Genomic DNA, 20,791 nt, shown 5'->3' on the forward strand with positions numbered 1-20,791 from the left:
ATGAAAGACAATCTGGTCGTGGTGGTTCATGGCTGTGACCTCAGCATTCAGGTGGCTGAAGTAGGAGAATTCTTGTGCTCACCAATGAACTGGGCTACATAGTGAGCTCTGTCTTAAATGAACACCCCTACCAAATCATCCTCAAACCAAATCAAAACAACCAACCAAACTAACAAAAATCCAGGTAGACAATGAAAGAAAGTAAGGTTCTGGGCTTGTTATTCGTGCAATGGGGGCTGCCCACCAGTAACCCCTGTGAGCAACGAGGCAAGGCCAGCACCTTCTGGTACCTTGAAAATGTCCTTTTTTGCTACAGCTAAAACTAGAAAAAAGTAAGCAGAAGTAATTTTGTCCAGCTTTATGCCCTTTGAATGTGTATGCCTTGCGTTCGCTCAGGAATACAGACCCAAGTCTGCAGTCCGTGACTCCTGGATTAGGACTTTAAATTGAGCATGCTCAAGAAGCATCTGACCCTTAAGTGCCTTCCCATATGAATGAATACAGGATCTGGAATAAATCCTCCCGTTTCCTTTCTCTGATGAGGGCACCTCTCTTCCATGCCCTTTGCTTTGGCATTGCACTCACCAAGATATGAATCAGCTGTGTTCATTTACACTGACTGATACACTGTGACAGTTTGTCCCAGAAGGCAGCCACCAAGAGACTGATGAATGGGTCGTGTATAGAGTGGGCACATGTTGGACAAAGGGATGATTCATACCCTGGATGGGAAGGAGGAAGATTTCTTCACCCTGCTCAGAATGACGTGAGTGGAGAGTAATGTTCAAGGTCGGTCTAACTGCATTTGGGATCCCCTAGGAGACACACCTTGGGAGCTCCATTGGGGTGGACTGTCTCCTCTCACACCACTGAGCCTAAATAAACTGTTCCTTAGTTACTTTGATCAGATAGTAACTATCACAGCAACGAGAAAAGTCACCAATACAGTATACATTATTTGTTCATTTTTTATTTTTGGGGTAGGGTGTTGTCTTGGAACTTGCTGTGTAAACCAGACATGCCTCTGTTTCCTGTTTTGTTTTTGAGACAAGCCCTCTACTTAGCATCAGCTGTCCTAGAAACTTGCTATGTAGACCAGAATGGTCTTGAACTCAGACCCGCCTGCCTGAATGTATGCCCCTAGCCCAGCAGGTTAAAGATTTATTTTTATTTTACATATGAGTGTTTTGCCTGCATGCATATCTGTGCACTGTCTGCATGCAGTGCCCACAGAGGTCAGAAGAGGCCATTGGACTGGATCCTCTCATACTGGAGGCTGCAGTATAAAAATTGTAAAACTTACATTGTGACTAGGTGTGTATACCTGGATGAAACTCAGGGTTTTGGGTGTGTTAGGCAAGCATTTTACCACTAATAAACACATACACATACACACACACACACAAACACACACACACACATACACACATACTTCCTCTGCCTATTTCCAGAATTTTCTATTTAATATTTTCAGATTGTTTGCCATGGGTAACTGAAATAACGGAAGCAAATCCATGCCTAGGGAAAGAGGACTACAGTTCAGTCTTCAGTGTGTTAGGAGCAGGTCCAGATTTGTCCCAAAGTGTTTTTACCACAACTCTATGGGTGAAAAATAAAGATGGCTTTTCCTGTGAATTTTTTACTGGATAGAATATATTAGTCAAGTCTGGGGCTTGGGGGAAGGTCCAGCCATGAGTAAAGTGCTGGCTGCTTGAAGCTTGAAGGTCTAAGTTCAGATCCCCAGTAGCCTTGTACTAGCCAGGTACAGCATGATGAGGCTGTAATCACAGTGCTGTGAGCCAGCCTGGTGGAAAGGGTAAACTCTAGGTTCTGTGAGATAATCTGTCTCAAAAAAGATGGAGGGCTAGCAAAATGCTCAGTCAGTAAAAGCACTACCCAGCAAACCTCATGACCTGGGTTCTATCTCTGTGACCCATAGGTGCCAGGAGAGAACTTAACTCCTGCAAGTTGTCCTCTGACTTCTGCATGTGCGGGGTACCTCCCCCTCTACTCAACTAAGTGTGATAATTGATATTTAAAATGGAGAGAAAAGAGGGAAACGTGGACACGGATCTCAGTGTTGGATCTCTTAGAACTCCAGTTATAGATGGTTGTGAACTGTCTAAGCTACCTTGAAGTCCCTGTGATCAGGGTCAGCCTCCTGAGTGTTGAGACTTAAGGTACACAACACTCTTATCTAGACAGCCAGGGAGTTTGTTTTACATGTATGTATGTATGTATGTATGTATGTATGTATGTATGTATGTACATATGTCTATATGTCCTGCCTGAACGTGTACCAGAAGCATGTAGTATCCTCAGAGGCTAGAAGAGGCCATTGGATCCCCTGGAACTGGATTGTCAGTTGCGAACTGCCATGTCAATGCTGGGAATTGAACCTAGGTCCTCTGGAAGACCAGCCTGGTCTTAACTGCCAAGCCTTGTCTCTAGTCCCTTGGTTTTATTTCAAGAGGTGGTGTCTTGTAACCCAGGTTAGCCTTGAGCTCACCCTATGGCTGAGGATTCCTTTGCTTTTGCCTCTCAAGTGGTTCAGATGTGGGGATTCTTTCTTTGCATGTCTCTGTGTGCTATGAATGTGTGGTAATCTGAATGAGAATGCTTCCCCCCCCCACCCACGTAAGCTTGGCCCCTAGTTGGTGGAACTATTTTGGAAGAATTAGGAGGTGTGGCTCTGTTGGAGGAGTTGTGTCACTGTGGACAGGCTTGGAGGTGTAAAAAGCCTTGTCAATCCCATGATTCCTCTTTGCTTGCTATTTGCAGACCAAGATGTGCACACTCCACTGTTTCTGCCTCCATGGCTTTGCTCCACCCTATTGACTCTCATCCTTTTAAACCATGTAGCAGAATTTTCCCTGTCCACTCACTGTAAACATCAATACAACAAAAAGCCTGTGATTGGACAGGGAAAAGGGAGGTGGAGCAAAGAGTTTCAGAGACGAGGACAGAGAAGAAAAATGGAGGATAGACAGGAGGATTCAGATACTTTGTGGCTTTAAATAGCCACAGGTAGCTACAATATAGGGATAGAATAATTGGGATAACTTGTCTAATCTAGGTGGACAGCTTGTATCATCATCAATTGGCTCTGAAAGTATCGTGTGGGCATCTTTTGAATTGAGAATTTTCTGATGTATAAATCTGATTAATTATAAGCCTCAAGAGTTTTGATTTACTGGGTTAAGAGGATTTGTTACCACCAGCATAAAGGATGGGTAGTAGAGAAGGAAGTAGCAGCTCTGAGGCATGCAAACCTGAGCTGAGAAGATACCATATTGGGGCTAGCCTTGGAGGTGGTGAGACTGGGACTGCCGGGGTATAGAGTATCTGGACAGAGCAGGGGATGGTGCCAACTTTTAAAATATTCCCTGCAACAAAACCATAAGATCAATTTTCCATTTTAAGGTTCTTCAAGACAGGACTTCTCTGTGTACATATACATACATAGCCCTAACTGTCATGGAAGTTACTCCGTAAACCAGGCTGGCCTTGAACTCAGTTCTGGTAGACTCTGTCTCCCAAATGCTGGGAATAAAGGTGTACTCAGCCACCACATGGCTTTTAATAATTATTTTTTTCCTGTCTTTTTTTTTAATTTTATGTGTGTTGCTGTTTTGCCTTTATAGACAGTGGTTAGCTGCTGTATGTGATCTAGCAATTGAACACAGGTCCTCTGGAAGAGCAGCCAGTGGTCTACACTGCTGAGCCATCTCTCCAGCCCATATACCCTTGGTTTAAAAATAAAAATGGTTTGAGAAAAAAAGAGGTCAAGAATTCAAAAGAACAGTGAGGAGAGGTATATGGGAAGGTTTAGTGGAGGAAGGGGGAAGGATAATTATAGTCTGAAAAAAGGGCTTTTTTTTTGTCACATGTCTTCTGAAGAGATAAGCTGCCCACATGGCCTGGTCATCTGATTCAACCCTATAGCAGTGAAGTGACAGATGTCACAGACAAATTGCTTGTACAACTAGCCACGGGTTTTGTTTCAGAGATGGGTTCTCATAATGTAGCCCTGGTTGGCCTGGAACTAGCTCTGTAGAACAGGCTGGCCTCAGAACTCAGATCTTCCACCTGCCTCTGCCTCCCCAGTGTCAGGATTAAAGGTGTGCACCACCCCACTTGGCCTCTTCACTCCTTAGCAACACAGAAATCACCAGCCTGGGCTTGCAAATAGATTTTTATTTTCATTGAGGAAGAGGACACATAACCTACTCAGTTATCAAGAAGAAATGTTCAAAGTATATGCCATCAGAAAGCTGGGGTCAGGAACATTTATCATCATTCGAATTATGCTCACATCGTCACATAATGTTTGGTAATAAGGGCTGCCAAAGGAAAAACAAGATGTCAGTATTCAATCGGGAGTGAAGCTTATCAACTGATAGACAATTTTTCATCAGAGTCCTGAATTTGTTTAAAACTTTTAAATATGTGTGTCATATTTTGTATCATGTGTGTATGTGTATGTATATGCATGCACACGTGTGTGTATATACCCGAGTACATATGTACCTATATGTGCATGCCTTTGTTTATGTGTGACCGTGTACATGTGTGTGTACCTATGTGTCCCTGTGTGTGTGTGTGTGTGTGTGTGTCCCCGTGCATGCGTGTGCTCATATGCATGGAGTGGGTAGACAATAACTTGTCAGAATCAGTTCTCTCCTTTCACCAAGCAGGTTCCAGAGACTGAAACTCGTCAGGCTTGGTGGCTGTTGCCTAAACTGCTGAACCAGCTCAGGATAATTTTGAGTAACTGCTCACACTATCATTCATAGCATGAGGTCCAATCCCAGCCTTCTGCAATAGACCTCTGCCCCACTTCTCAATTCTCAGTCGTTCAGTAGATTACCTAGCTTAAGAACAAGGAGAGAAGCCGGGTGTGAGGCAGCATATCTATAAGTCACTTCAACTTAGGAGGCTGAGGCCAGAGAATTGACAGAGTTTGGGGCAGTTTGATGTTAGTCTAGGCTATATAGTGAGACCTTGTCTCAGAAAAAAAACACACTCAAAGTCTCCTTTACAATGAGGTTGTAAAAATGGCACCCCTATTTCCCTCCACTGGGCATGTTGAGAACACAGCAAAACTCCCTGAAATTTGGGGTAAAGTTCATTATCCAAGTTCATTTTTACATGTGCAAGACCCTGGATTCACTCCCCCAGCACAAGAGAGAAAATCCCTTCCTCAAGTTGTGAGTCTACAGAGACTCTAAAGCAGATGAAGCTCCAACCATTTACACCAGATTCACCCAAAAAACACTTGGATACATAAGGTTTTAGGCTAGCCTTAAATACAGAGCAAGTTTGAGTCCACTCTGGGGTATACAAGATGTCTCAAAACAACAACATACAGACACATGCTCACACACACACACACACACTTTTACATAGCCAAGGCCTTCTTGAGCAAAACAAAACTGAAGTTATCACAATATCAGATTTTAAAATATATCACAGCAAGCTGTTGTGATCAAAGCAGAATGAATGCTACTGTCGTCAAATAGATGAATCAGATCCTACGAGAATAACCTGTACTTTTATCATTTGATTTTTTTTTTAAGGACAAAAAACAGGCTCTCCAATAAAAGGTGTCAGAAAGATTCAAAAGTCACCACTTTCTTATACTTCCCACTACTCAATATTTCAATAATCAATTCATAACACACTGAAGGCAACACTAGACCCGAGACTGGAAAATCACTCAAAGAGGATCTGTAGAAAAAGCTCCGTGACTCAGGTCTAGGCAGGAGTTCGGGGCTAGGAACTCTCAAGGACCAGCAACCAAAGCAAGAATTGGCAACTGGGACTGAATCAGACTAAAAAGTATCTCCACAGCATAGTGGAGGAAACAAAACACCAAAACCAGCCAACCAACAACAAAATCATCAATCAAGAGGAGGAAGAGAAACCCCACAGAGTATGGGAAAAAATTGAAATAAGTTTTCATTGTGTATATACTAGATTTGAAATGATTTTGAATGTCACATAGGCTAGCCTCAAACATGAGGTAATTCTTCTGCCTTTTTTCCTGCATGCTGGAATCACGGCTATGTACCACTATCTTCAAAGGGAGAGATATCTTTAAGTCATACATGTAATATAAATTATATTGGTAAATTGTCATGTACTGTGGACCCTTGTTGAAAAGGGACTCTGGGTGAACAACTTCAGTCCCAGGAAGACACAGGTGGATCTCTGAGTTCTAGGTCAGCCTGATTCCAAGACAGCAGAGGCTGCACCACAATCACTGAAGGTAACTTGGATGAAGGCAAGTAAAACTGAAAGGAAAATGAGCCAAATGGAAATAATGACAGCTCACTGATGAAGCAACCCAAGTGGGGACCACACTCAGGAGAACCCATCCTGCCATTAAAGACAAGGTATGAGGATGCAGTCCCCCTACTTCACCTGTGGGCCTGAGACTGGTGACATAATAACTGGATCCCAAGAACTAGCAATTCTTTCTTTTCCCTCCCTCCCTTCATTCCTAACACATAATCTCTCTTTATAGCCCCAGCTGTCCTGGGACTCACTATGTAGACCAGGCTGGCCTCAAACTGACAAGAGAGCCACTTGACTCTGCCTCCAGAGTGCTGCCATTAAAGGTGTGTGTTATGCTTAGCCAGTTCCTACTTTTGTTTGTTTGTGATGGTTTTGCAATTAAGCCAATCTGGCTGCCAAATTTCCTAAACAGCAGAAGGTGACCTTGAACTTCTGGATCCTCCTGCCTCTACTTAAATATTACACATATACAACACCATGTCTGTTCTGTATGGTGATGGAGATCATAAATATAGTCATATCTTTTTATAGAAAGCTCATTTCTCTAATAAAAATGCATTTTTACATAGAAATTTTTAATATGTTTAACTTAACTCTAAATGCATTGGTGTGAAGGTGTGAGTCAGATCTCCTGGAACTGGAGTTACAGACACTTGTGAGCTGCCATGTGGATGCTGGAGATTGAACCCAAGTCCTCTGGAAGAGCAGCCAGTGTTCTTAACTGCTGAGCCGTCTCTCCAGCCCCAGAAATGTTTAAAAATTAATGTCCAGTTTAAGTAAAGAAGCAGAGCCTACCATTGCGGTCTCCGACATCTCCTGTTTGTCAGCCGATAACACCTCCTGAGCAGCAGGCTTCTCTCCTCCCATGTGTACACCTCCAAAGAGCCGTCAATAAAGGTGACGATGACATAAACGGGGTCCTTCAAAGAACACCCAAATGTAAGAAGGCTGGAGTCAATGTCAGATCAAAAGACAGGGAGAGAGGCTAGGAGACAATCCATCAGGTAAAGGCACTTGCTGAGCAAGACTGGTGCTCTGACCATGTAAAGGTGGAAAGAGAGTGACTAAGTCCAGGAAGTCAGCCTCTGTCCTCTGCAAGTGTTCACCCACGTGTCAATGCACACACGCACACCCCAACAGTGTGAAGTTTAAAAAAATGTAAATCTACTGTTTTTTAAAACCCCACTGGAGGGGAAATATTCCAAACATACCACCCATAGACTCACGACCTCTTCTGTGTAGTACTGAAATCTCTGCAGATGGCAGCCCTCCATGCTAAAGAGCAAGAGAGAGGATAGAGTTGAACAGACAATCACGTTCTTGTCACTGACTCCCATCCATTCCGGGCTGTCTTCAAAATCTGGGAACTCAAAACTTGCTACCAAATGTCCTGTTCCAAACAAACACAAAATACACAGACAACTATTCAGTCATTTAAGTAAGAGCAAAATCTTAAGCAGTGAAGAGCTCTGACTTCTCTTCCAGAGATCCTGAGTTCAATCCCCAGTAACCACATGGTGGCTCACAACCATCTGCAATGGGGATCTGATGCCCTCTTCTGGTGTGTCTGAAGACAGTGACAGTGTACTAAAATTAAATACATACATACATACATACATACTTGTTTTTAAAAGGTCAGAGGAAAATCCTAAATGCTTAGTAAAACACACATCCCTACTTCCATTTCATGCTAATCCGATAAAGACAATGAAAACAGTTCCATGTCCTGACAAGTCCATTTCTTTGGCCATGAAAAGGCAGGCTATGACACAGGCACAGTATGGACAAACATTGAAAAAACAATTGTACAGGAAAGGACAGTAGAACCCAGTCCCTAATACAGGACAGAAAAGGAAACACGTCTGCCCAAGGAAACCATAGTTCACTAGTGTAGTGACCATCAAACAGGCACAGGTTCACATCTGGCCAAGGAGCCTGCTACTCCCTTTACAAAACCCAGCATCATCATATGGTGATCCACAATCCCAGCAGAGTCCAGTGGATCTCCAAGTTCCAGGCCAGCCTGGTCTACAGGGCAAGTTCCAGGTTAGCCATGGCTACACAAAGAAACCCTGTCTTGAATGACTAATAATACAAAACAATGACAAGCATTATTTATAGATTATGATGAGCACTTGTGGGAGAGACAGGGGAAATCAGGATTTCTTTAAAACTGTCTTTACATTATTATGTTTGTGTAGGTGTTCATGCCACAAGCACATATATTGGGCTCAGGGGACAACTTGAGGGATTTGGTTTCTCTCCTCCATCATGTGGTACTCCAGGAATTGAAGTAGGTTGTCAGGCTTGGTGGTTAAGTGTCTCTCTCCTTTAAGCCAGTGCTTCTCAACCTTCCTAATGCTTCCTATTGAACTTTACCACAGTTCTCATGTGGCACTGGGGGTCACCCCAGCCATAAAGTTACTTTCATTGATACTTCATAACAGCAATTTTACTACTGTTGTGAACTGTGATTTAAGTATTTTTGAAGATAGCAGTCTGCCATACGGGTCACGACCCATAGGTAGAGAACCACTGCCCTAAGCCATTTTGCCACCCCATAACATAGTTCGTTATTGCTTGTCATTTGGGGTTTTTTGTTTTTCAGACAATGTCTCACTAGTATCCTGGCTAACCTTGTACTCACTGTATAAATCAGGCTGGCCTTGAACCCAGAGAGATCTGCCTGTCTCTCCTCCTAAATGCTGGGATTAAAGGTGTGCATTATAATGCTTGGCCTTTTATTTATATTTTTACTTTTAAACTTTATCAGTGTGTGTGTGTGTGTGTTTGCATCTGTGTTTGTGTGTGCTGGTGGGTGTACACACCTCCTTGGTGTATGTATGCATGTGCACATGCTAAACCATCTTGTCAGCTCCATCTTTTTCTTTTGTGAGACAGTACCCTCTAGGAAGCTTTCCTGATCTAGTCTCCTGATTTTGGGCATGTGCCATCACATCTGGCTTGAGAATTTTCTAAGGTTTACCTTTAACGATTATTTGATTCCCCATCTCTTCCAGCTTCATATCAAATGTGGCAAATTTTGTGACATTTTTGGGACCACATCTGGACATCAGGGTTATCCTGTCTTCCCTCCTTGGGGTCCAGAAGGCTCTTTGGCATAATGAGAAGGAGAGACTGGTAGACACAGGGGCAGAGAATTCTGATGTCCTCAGTAAGCTGCTCAGTAAATACACCTGCAGAGAGGATTGCCCAGTGGAATCAGTGAAGAGTAACACCTCTGCAGCCTGCCACATGTGCACTCCAGACAAGGGGTGTTCAAAAGAAACCCAGGAGTGGCTGCATCTGTTCTTCACCCAGGACAGGGCAGAACACTCATTGCTCTCATTCAGGGTCAAATTAACTCACCATCGTCCTGCCCCTCCCACCATATTCAGAGACAGAATGGAGTCCCTGACCCAGGTCAAAGGGCACCTCATCATCCTACTGTAATGGACTCATCAGGCAGAGATTGGTTAAGTACATTTTCCCTGTGCAGAGGACTAGTCCAGGGCTGTTCTGAAATTTTTTCTTAAAATGAGGCATTGAGACTGTCTTCTGTAACCCAGGTTAGTAGTATATAAAGCATTGGGTATGGTAGCACTTATGTGAAATGTGTCATGGGGTGGGTAGGCGTGTCAGCCAGTGAGAAAATTGCTTTGAGTTCAGGACCAGCAAAGGGTTCTGGGACTGTCATTTCACCTGCCTTTGTCCTTTGGCTCAGCCAAATTTCAAGGACACTTCACAAACAGACACTTGCAATTGTGGTTGGTCATGTGACTGCTTCCAAGCACATTATTATCTCCTGACTATAGGAATGGCTTTCCTTATGATAGGGTTAGGAGAGCAGGAGTGGTCTGCCTGAACCTCCCTGAGGACTGGACCTTCCCACCATCTCCCACCTTCACCCTGGAGTTGCTAGAACAGACTTACTTTTGGCAAGATATGTGGGTGTTTCTTACTCAGAAAGACCCATTTCCTCTGAGGAGAGCAGTAGAGTTCGTCAATACCGAATTGAAATACATGGACTTTGGAAATAAGGTGTAAGTCTGGAATCCTAAAGATGTAGAGGTCACCAGCAGTATCAGTTGCCTGAAATCAGAGCATTGGCACCCTGTCAGTGGGAAAAAGTTAAGCAAGGAATATACAGTGTTATCTGCTCTAAGATACATCACTGTGTCTTCAAGTCCAGTAACAAGAGATCCAAAGCTCTGAGAAGCCTGCCTCACAGAGCATCTGGGATGATCCCTGGGGGATAGGGATAACTCAGTGGGTACTTGGCAGAAAGAGAGAGAGAGAAAGAGAAAGAGAAAGAGAGAGAGAGAGAGAGAGAGAGAGAGAGAGAGAGAGAGAGAGAGAGGAAGAGAGAAGAAGAGAGAGAGAGAAAGACACAGAGAGACAGAGACAGACAGACAGAGAGACAGACAGAGAGAGACAGAGAGAGAGAGACAGAGAGAGAGACAGACAGAGAGAGAGAGACAGAGAGCGAGAGAGACAGAGAGCAAGAGAGAGAGAGAGAAAGAGAGAGAGAGAGATCAACCCCAGGACTGAAGCTTACATGTGATACATAGACACACATGCAGGCAAAATATTCACACACAAAATAATTTTTTTACGTTTTGGGTTTTATGAGACAGGATTTCAGGATTTCTCTTTGTAGCCCTGGCTATCCTGGACTCACTCTGTAGACCAGGCTGGCCTCAAACTCAAGAGATTCACCTGCTTCTATGACATGCATCACCATGCCCAGCAGGATTTTTTTAAAGAAACTTTTGTAGGGCCAGGTAGGATATTATCTTCAGTCCCAACACTCAGAAGGCAGAGGCAGTCTGAGCTCAGTGAGTTAGACAACCCTAGTCTACACAGTGAGGTCTAGGCCAGCCAGGACTACATCATGAGATTCTGTCCCAAACACATGAGGTAGGGTGTGTTCAAAGATTTTCCAAGCACTAAAACCCTCTTCCCCAGGACTCGCAATTTCAATGTTATCCTTTTTCTCATTATCTTTCACATTTTTTTCTATTGTTCCTACCCAAATTCATTTATTCAGCAATAAACATCTCAAAGACAACAAGATGTAAAACCACTTAGAGAGTCTGCATGTGTACCTGTGTGCCTGTTATATGTATATGTATGTATGTATACGTAGATTACATACCAGGGAATACATGGAAATCAGAGAAGGACGCCAGGTATACTGTTATCCTCTTCTCCTGATTTCCTGAGAGAGTCTCTTATTGGACTTGGACTCAGGCTGGCTTGGCTAGCAGCTGTCTAGTCCCACTGACCCTGTGTTTCCATCCCCTACACTACTGGGGTTACAGGCACCTTTAGTAACATCTCACTTTAGATGTGAGTGTCAGGGATTTGAGCTTGGGTCTTCATGCTTGCACAGCAAACACTGCTACCCACTCAACCATCTCTCCTCAGACCCCAGGAAATAATTATAAAATGATATTTTTAAGAGAATGGCTTAAAGAAATGTACATGAAATAGGTCAAAGGCTAAGGAATGGCCATGCTTATGGTATACTGTGATTGACTCTCAGGGTTTGCAGAGACTCCAAGATGGCAAGTTAAGATTGGACAGTAATAGGACCTCAAATTGGCAAGTGTTTTGTTCTGTGTGACTATTCCAGATTTGGGAGTCACTTACCAAGACAATCGGGCCATTGTTTGTAAAGACAGCTTTCATTGATTGACAGGGAAAGAGCAGCTTCTTAGTCACCAGAGCATCCCTGTTGTGACAGTCCCACAGTTTGATAGTTTGGTCTATATCTACAGTGACTGCAATCTGCATCTCAGGGAGGGTTGTCAACATCTTGATGAATTTGGGCTGTTCTGGGCTTTCCCAGGTCATAACACCCTGGGGAACAAGAGCATCATCATGTCTGAGCACCTCTAGCTCAATTGCTTTCACACACTAGCTTTATTTGGAAGCCTCATCCAGAATGGAACCCCTTCTTACTTACAAGAAAAGAGTATGAAAGTTCTAAGCATCTCTACCTACACAGTGTGCCGCTGCCAGATCAGGCAACACTGCCATAGCTCTAGCCATGTTTCTTTTCCTAAGACACACAGCCCAGGAAGTTCTCAAGAGAACTATGCCCAGTGCAAGCCACACCTTGTTCGGTTTACCTCCTGATGTGTGGTACCCTAAACCCTAGTAGACATTATCAGAGAATGACGTGTAAAACAGCTGTGTCAATTGCTCCACACACAGCAGAAGAGAGCACAGCTCCACTGTGCTCCCCAGTGAAAGACTGGGGACCCATTCTCCTAGTGCCACAGCCAATGAGAGGGCTGGGCCAGCTCTCCTGACTACCACAGGGAGTGAATTGAGGGAGAGCATCACCCCCACATCCATTCCAGCAGATTGCCTCTAAGCATATCTGTAGAGTATTTCTCTAATTAGTCATCAGGGTGGAAGGACTCAGCCCACTGTAGGCAGTGTCACTGCCAGGTTGGTGGTCCTGGGTTGTATAAGAAAGCTAACTGAGCAAGCCATGGAGAATGACCAAGCCTCCATGGCCTCTGCTTCAGTTTCTGAGCCTCCTCTGATGAACTAACCTCCGAGTTCTTTCCTCCAAGTTACTTTTGGTCATGGCCTTTTAACACAGCAAAGGAGCACACTAACAAACAAACATTTAGCCAAACTATATTATGTGGTAAATGTTAGTTCTCAAGACTCTCCAAATATCCAGAAATGAGATCAAGCTGGATTATGGGATTTCTGACAGTTACATAAAAGCCATTGTTCCTCAGGAATTTCTGAAACATGTTCCGATCTGCAAAAAGATATCTTTAGCCGTTTTTTGCTACTGTTTTTAATTTACAATGTACTCTCTTTACTTACTAGATACATTCTAGAACAAATAGAGACAGACTGCCTAACTCCAATATACTTAATAGATACTGGCTCTCATTCCTATCAGAAATCTGCTAAATGTAATGTTAAATGTTACTATGGTAACTATGTTACTATGCTTTTCTAATGTTAAAGCTTACTATGATAGACAGAGACTTCCAAATCCTGACAGTGAACCCCAACTCCCAAGATCACTGAGTGACATGGGCACAGTGACAACAAGGCTGCCTAGACTGTGATATGATAACCACTGAGAAACACCATTCCATTGCCTTGTCCGCTGCCAGGGCTTGGTCTAAACTGTGGACAGAGGACACCCAGAGAGTTACATGTCTCCTATGCCTAAGACAAGTGAGTCATATCTCCCACGTTCCTCCCCCACAGGAAAAAGCTTCTCATCTTCTGGGCCTGATGGTCACACTACCTCTGCCTGAATCACGATGGAATTGTCCACTGCAGATCCCATGATTTGGATGTCTCTATTGACTCCAAAGGAAACAACCAAGCTGACAAGGTAGCTAGAGCTGTTTTACCCACCACAGGACATTCTTACACTCCTCTAAGGTCCTTACTTCCTTGACATCCCCCCTCATAAATAACACTAACCTCTCATTTCGCCTTCTGCTTCAGACCCTAACCTCGGCCCACCAACTCCTTAATGTCATGCCACCTGGGCACTTAAAAGATTACTGGCATGTGTACCCCCTGAACTAACTCACCATTGCCACTTACAGCTTCTCCAGTGACCCTGCCAAGTAATCTTACTTCTCCTTTCACCAGCTGCCCTGACTCTCGTGTTGCCACGACCCCATACCTCTTCTCTATCACTCTTAACTATAGACTTAAGGTGTTTCTCATACTAATCTATATAAGCAGCTATCATATTCAAAAGGTCAAAATTTCAAGTTTGCTTTGTCTTTTAAATGTAAACTTAAAATGTTTCTCATTGTGTTAAATTGACATATATTCAATCTCCCAGATAGAAGGGAAAAGCCCTTCTTGCTCCTTCTCCTCCATGAAAGGTTTTTGTCTTCACTAAACTCATTTAAAGAGTGTTCATTCTGTTAACAGATTTATCTCTTTTGTAAACTTATAAGCTCCAGGAAACCCACTCAGATCCACCTCTCATGGACCAAACAGACTCCATCTAGATAAGTACACCTGCCAATCAATAGCCTAAGTTTCTACCTCTTACCTATTCCAGAGGATGGGATTCCTCTCCTGCTCCCTGGGATTGGGACTTCTCTCACCCCAACCACCAAGACCTAAGGGTTTCAAATGTCAACCTAAGAAGATTTTCTCCCCAAAGTACATAATTTTATTCCCTACCTCTCATATATATTTGAATGTTTCAGCATCTTGCAATATCCAGGCTTTTACTGAAAATCTGCATCCAGGACAGCTCCAGAGAAGCAACCCACAGATGCACCAGCACCTGCTCTCACAGACAAAGATGCTTCTACTGGACCTGCTTCCTCCTATCCACAGATGGTACCACAGATCCTGGACAGCAAGGAAACAGCCAATTCTCCCAAGACTGGACCAACATCTCCATCCCCATTTTCTTAGGTTTCCCAGAGACACAACACCTCAGATTCAGCAGGAAATAGCTAAAGATCACATCGACCCTATTCCTGGTTCACCACCACCTCTTTCTAGTTTCTCCTTTTCAAAATTAAACCAAACTGAAGGAATGTCAGCATGCCTTCTAAGCTCCAGCCTAGGCAACAGCCAGGTAGGCGTGGCTTGCTATAAAAGGGGCTGTTTGTCCCAGTCATTGCTCTCTCTGTCCCTTCTATCTGAAACTTTTCTCTACCTAACACCATTTTCTCTCTTCCCCTCCAACCACCTTTCCCCCTCTCTCTATGTGTTCTGACTGGCCTCTCTTCTTTCTCCCTTTCTATTTCTCTCCATCTTTCTCTTTCTGACTCCCTTCTTAACTCCTCTTCCCATGCCCTAAATAAACTCTATTCTATACTATACCCATCGTATGTTTGGTACCTTCAGGGAAGTGATGCCTCAACACGGGCCGACAAGGCACCCCTCCCACCTCACAACACTTTACTCTAAAACATATCCTGGTCTTTTTAGAAATACAACACAGTCTACTTCTTTCTGTGTCTGCTCTGGACTCTTCTGGATCCCTCTGGCCGCTCTCTTATGTCTACAGTAAAAACCTTAATCATTATCACGGAGCAGTCATGTCAGCAGTTTCTTTACTGCATCCCCTCAAACAGCTTAAAAAAAAAAACACAAAGCTTTTCCAGCAAAATCAGGAACAAGACAAGTATATCCACACTCTCTACTTTCCCTCAAAATAGTATTGTTTCACTTAGACTAATCAAACAAGAGAAGCAAACAGAAGGGAAGAGTAGCCAGAGTTTCCTCATTTGCAGACACTATTAGACTGTACTTAGAGACCCCAAGACTCCCCTGGAACACTCTTAGAACTGATAAACTTCCAGCAAATTGATAGGATACAAAGTTAACATTGGAAAAAAATTAGTGCCCTTCCTATACAGCACTAAACAAAGTGATAGAGGATGAGGGAAGTCATCCCTTTCATAGAAGCCTTGTAACACCACCCTGAAAGGGCCTGGTGGATGTGGTACTTGTTTTTCATTCCAGTAGGCAGAGGTGACTGATCTCAGACTTTGAGGCCAGCCTAGACTACAGAGCAAGTTTCCCCCAAGGCCCTTTCACAGTGAAACCCTGTTCCAAACCAAAAATACAACAACAAACAAACCCTGGAGTAAGAGGCCAGAGTGATGGTTCAGCAGCTCAGAGCACATAATGCTCTTGCAGAGGACCCTAGGTGGGTTCCCACAGCCTACACAACATCTCAGTCTCTGTCCTAGGCCAGCAGGCACCAACCATAAACTAACACAGGCACACACATATATAAAATAAAAAATATATCTGGCACCAACCATAAACTAACACAGGCACATACAAATATAAAATAAAAACATTATCTTAAAAAGGAATACCTAGGAGTAAACCCAACCTAGTATGTGAACAATCTCTATGATGAAAACTTTGAAACACTGACAGGCACTGCAGAGATGGCTTAGCAGAGGACCTGAGTCCTGTGCCCACAGCTCCAGTGTCCACAACTTACAGCCATCTGCAACTACAGTTTTAAGGGACTTGACACCCTCTTGTGACCTCCACAGGCAGCAGACACAGGTACATCACACTTACATATATGCACAGAAAACACTCATATAAAATAATTACGACTAAAAAAAAAAGTAAGAGGGGAAAAAATCAGGTGTGTGATGTAAACCTTTGACTGAAGCACATGAGGAGTCAAGTTAGGTGGCTCTACATGGGGACTTTAGGACAGTCAGGTCTATACAGGGAGATCCTGTCTCATCATCACCAACAACAAAAGGATGAAATCAGAATTCACATCCAGATAACTTTTGCTACTCATCGGCCAGACTCACCTCATGAATATCCCAGGTGGAAATCTTGTCCTGGGAACTCACCATACAGACAACTGATCTGTCTTGTCGGTTTCTTATTAAGCCACGCCCTGAGAGATAACATGCAGATCCCCAAATTCCTGCAAGGAAACCCCAACATTATTTGGATCAAGACACTTGAGGGGCAATTCAAACAAAGGAAGATAAGTTTCATTTCACTCTACCTTGTAGAAGGATGGATAAAAGTTGTGGGAAGGATGAAGCAGAGGCAGTCAAGCACACTGCAGGTTGGTTCTTTGCTCAGATACAGTTACTCTTTAATGTGCTTCTATACATACAAAATAGGTACTGGGGGATGGGGCTGGAACTCAGTGGGGAGAGTGCTGGGTTCTGTTCCTAGAGGCCTATAAACCATAACCCAGTTCTCATTTAGAGGCAGAAGGATCAAGGTCATTGGTGTTTGCTACAGGAAGGCTCTCAGGTCAGCCTGTGGTACAGGAGATTCTGTCTTGGAAGAAAGAGGGGGGGGGAGGGAGTGAGGGAGTGAGAGTGAGAGAGAGAGAGAGAGAGAGAGAGAGAGAGAGAGAGAGAGAGAGAGAGAGAGAGAAGCCAAAGAAATGAAAAAGCCAGATGTAAAGATGTACCAGTCCGAGTGAAGGCAAGCAGCAAATCTTGAGTTTGAGGCCAGTCTAGTCTACAGATCAAGTTCCAGGCTAGTCACAGTGATATAGTTAGAAAACAAACAGAAAAGGTAAGATTTTTCTCATCAGGAGAACCAATCCCACAAAGTTATCTACAAACACACACATACACAAACACACACACTGTGCCATGTACATACATCACATACACACACACTAAAAATAATAAATGAAAGAAATTTAAAAGTCTCTCTCCATCAGAAAGCTGTTCTGAGGAAGTTTTTAGATAAAAGATACATACTAAAGCCTATCTAGTAATTTCCCCAATTAAATTCTCTCTATAATCTGGGAAAGGTGGGAAGCCTTCAGGGAAAGAAAGCAACAGGGCTGATTTATGATTCTGAGCAACCACTCAGCAGATCACAGAGTGGTTCTATGGCTAGGCTAGGATGGCAGCCCCATCCTGTTAAACTGCAATTCCCTTCCTCTTATTGAATGAGAATGTAGGACTGCAGAGAATGGGAAAAAACAAGTGGGCGTCTCCTCTATTGTACCCAAGGCCATACCAGACTCCACCCGAATTTCCTTGTAAGTGAAATCTTCTGGCTTTGCTCGGGACTTGGTGCGTTCTTGCCATGTTTGGTAAAGAAAGAACTGCTTCCATGTCTCTGTACCCAGGAGCTGTAGGGTGACACTGTCACAGAAGAGCCATCTCTTCACACACAACTTCCTGCAATGCACAGTTGCAATCCCATCAGGCTGACCCCAGTCACCTCACCTTAGAGCCATGGTTACAGTGCCCAAAACTTTTATTCACTAACCATCCTCACAGAGCAGAGGTCCAGGTCCAGAATCAGAGGCCTCATCTTCCCTTTCTGCCCCATCTCGTCCCTTCTTCCCATCCCACCCTGCCCCTCTCCTTACTTCCACAGGGTATCACTGCTTGCAATTGCACTCCAGTACTATGGGAGAGAAAAGAATCCTTCAATCAACAACTGCCCCCTTCCCCCTTGCTCTCAATTTGTTCTGTGCTGGGCCAACACAGGTTAATCAAGCACAGTCCTAGCTCCCGAGGCCCAGGCAGCCTGGAGAGACCTACCCCAGCAAACACAAGTCACCTTGTGAGGGCTCAGAGGAAGGAGGGCCAGTCTACACAGGTCTGACATAGAGTCTCAAGGAGGCCACATATCTGCAGCACATCTCCACATGGAAACTTGTTCTTTTCATTTAGCAGAATTTTGTTGTTACTGTTGCTGTTCTGAGATAGGGTGTCTAAGTAGCCTGGGCTGGTTCTAAATTCATGTAATTGAGTATGACCCAAACTCCTGGTCATCTTGCTTCCACCTCCCAAGTGCTTCAATTACAGGTATGTGCCACCACTCCTGCCTCACTTCACTGGATTTGAGGTCTTCAGAGTGGATAATGCTAACCAATGAGACCTACATGTATCTGTTAGCTATTCTGTAGGTCTGCACTTCTCTTGGTCAAGAGAAGCAGCTGAGTTCCCGAGACATCAACGTGTCAGAGCTGAGTAGAAAGGTCTGAATAAGGAGGGAAGGGAAAGGAAGAAAAGGATGGGAAGAGGAATGGAAACAAAGGAAAGGAAGCAAAGGAAAGGAAATAAAGGAAAGGAAGGAGAGGAAGCCAGGCTGTGTGAGTACAATGCTGGGGTGTCTGAGACTCCAAGACTGAGCAGGAAAGGCCCAGGGACTTATCATGCACCAGATGGAGGAGTTCAGCCAAGGAGCTTTTACCTTGTTCACTTGGGCAACCTGTAGCAAACTGAAAGCATCCAGATAGGAGAAGATTTCCAGCAGTAGCTCACTAGGCAAATACAACTCCATCTTGCAAGGCCTAAGTCCACAGTGACTCTTCTTTCTCCTACCCAGCTTGCTCCAATTTTAAAGGCTTGGTCAAAGATTTAACAGGGTTCCCACCTGCAGCTCCTCAGGCTTTGATTGTAGCAAGCTGCAGGTGTGTAGACTCTCAGCCTCACCCCCCCACACACACACACACACACTCACCGGAGCCAGAGACACTCAGCTAAGAGTGTTCACACCTAAATTCACTCCACAGTGTTATTCATCACATAGATGAGCTCAACAACCCCTGCCTGGCACTGTGGAGACCAAAAATGTACATGAGCTGGGGTAGCCCGAACTGATGATGTACTTGTCAGAACTTTCTAGAAAATACAGAGTAACACACTAATTTAAAATGTGACCTTGTTTCAAAAATAGAAAAGTAAAAGAATCATGCAGATTTTGTTCTTGTTCACTGTATTACTAACCAGAAATCAGAATGTATTTTTACTTTTTTTATAACGGTTTTTGGAGACAAGAGTTTCTCTGTGTAGCCCTGCCTGTCTTGGAACTCACTTTGTAGACCAGGCTGGCCTCAAACTCAGAAATCTACCTGCCTCTGCCTCCCAAGTAGTGGGATTGAAGGCATGTGCCACCACTGCCTGGCTGGAATATATTCTTATTCTAATGTTACCTTCTCCTGTGTATCCACAGGGTAGAGCCTATGTCCTGGACCCTTGGTAAGTGTGCTTTTGTGTCTTTTAAGATAATAACTCAGGGTTGGGGATTTAGCCTAGTGGTAGAGCAATCTCCTAGAAAGCTCAAGGCCCTGTGTTTGGTCCTAAGCTATGAAATAAAAAAAAAGACAAAATAACAAAAAGACAATAACTCAAGGAATCCAGCACTATGATAGAGTGTACACAGACATACACAATGGACGGATGCATGTATACATTCGTGGTCACACACATACAAAATGGATATATGTATCTACACACAGAGACACACACATATAAAATGGGTATATGTATATACACACAGAGACACACACATACAAGATGGATATATGTATACACACACAGAGACACTTTTTAAACTATTCTCTCTACTGATTCAGACTGAAAATAGTTTTGAGGACTGCAGACCCCACCACTGACTTCCCTACTCCAGAGTTGGAGGGTTGAATGTGAGGCAACCAGCAAAAGCAAAGCAGCCTGAAGAGGGGACTACAGGCCACAGTGCAGGCCCAGAAAGGAGAGAGAGGCCTCCTTGTGCTATACTTTTATCAATTTTCTTTCTTTCTTTCTTCCTTTTTTTCTTTTCTTTGTCGTATTTTGAGACAGGGTCTCACTAGGTAGCACTAGAACGACTAGCCTGGATCTTTATATATATAGTCCAGACCTCAAATTTAGAGATCTGTCTGCCTCTGACTCCCAAGGGCTGGGATGAAAGATGTGTGCCATAGTGCTTGGCTTGTACTTTCTGTTTGTATGTTTGTACAGCCAGAGGATGGCCCTGGCTTCTTTCCTTGAGTGACTGACTTAGATGTTCACATGCAGAGCTGTTATAACTCCTTGTAATAGTCATGAACATTGCTACCACAGACACCAGAACAATGGATATTTTCCATCCATGAAGGAGATCTGATAATCTTCACAATGTATAAATGTTTAAGCTGTGTGTGTGTGTGTTTGTGTGTGTTGGTGTGTGTGTGTGTGTGTGTGTGAGAGAGAGAGAGATAGAGAGAGAG

General features: G+C 43.7%; 1 protein-coding gene across 1 annotated transcript; it reads right to left on the bottom strand.

Moving 5' to 3' along the window:
- Window positions 1-4,237: 4,237 nt before the first annotated feature.
- LOC114636275 (F-box/WD repeat-containing protein 15-like) lies at window positions 4,238-19,083 on the bottom strand. Its single transcript, XM_028784458.1, has 10 exons — window positions 18,994-19,083; window positions 18,164-18,201; window positions 17,806-17,969; window positions 16,620-16,738; window positions 11,956-12,165; window positions 10,234-10,392; window positions 9,287-9,497; window positions 7,512-7,690; window positions 7,096-7,220; window positions 4,238-4,343 (listed from the first exon to the last, which is right to left on the bottom strand). The coding sequence occupies exons 1-10, from the start codon at window positions 19,081-19,083 to the stop codon at window positions 4,238-4,240; spliced, it is 1,401 nt and encodes a 466-aa protein (XP_028640291.1).
- Window positions 19,084-20,791: the final 1,708 nt, after the last annotated feature.

Source organism: Grammomys surdaster, unplaced genomic scaffold, assembly GCF_004785775.1.
Source record: "Grammomys surdaster isolate TR1022 unplaced genomic scaffold, NIH_TR_1.0 123289, whole genome shotgun sequence".
In the NCBI taxonomy this organism is placed as follows: domain Eukaryota; kingdom Metazoa; phylum Chordata; class Mammalia; order Rodentia; family Muridae; genus Grammomys; species Grammomys surdaster.

Bases quoted from the DNA above. Each gene is read 5' to 3' on its own strand.
- LOC114636275 (XM_028784458.1), bottom strand. From the start codon at position 19,083: ATGGAGTTGTATTTGCCTAGTGAGCTACTGCTGGAAATCTTCTCCTAT. The intron at 10,393-11,955 runs GTAAGTGACTCC...CTCTGATTTCAG, and splicing joins ACAATGGCCCGATTGTCTTG to GCAACTGATACTGCTGGTGA. The intron at 9,498-10,233 runs GTAAGTCTGTTC...TCCTCTCTGCAG, and splicing joins ACCCACATATCTTGCCAAAA to GTGTATTTACTGAGCAGCTT.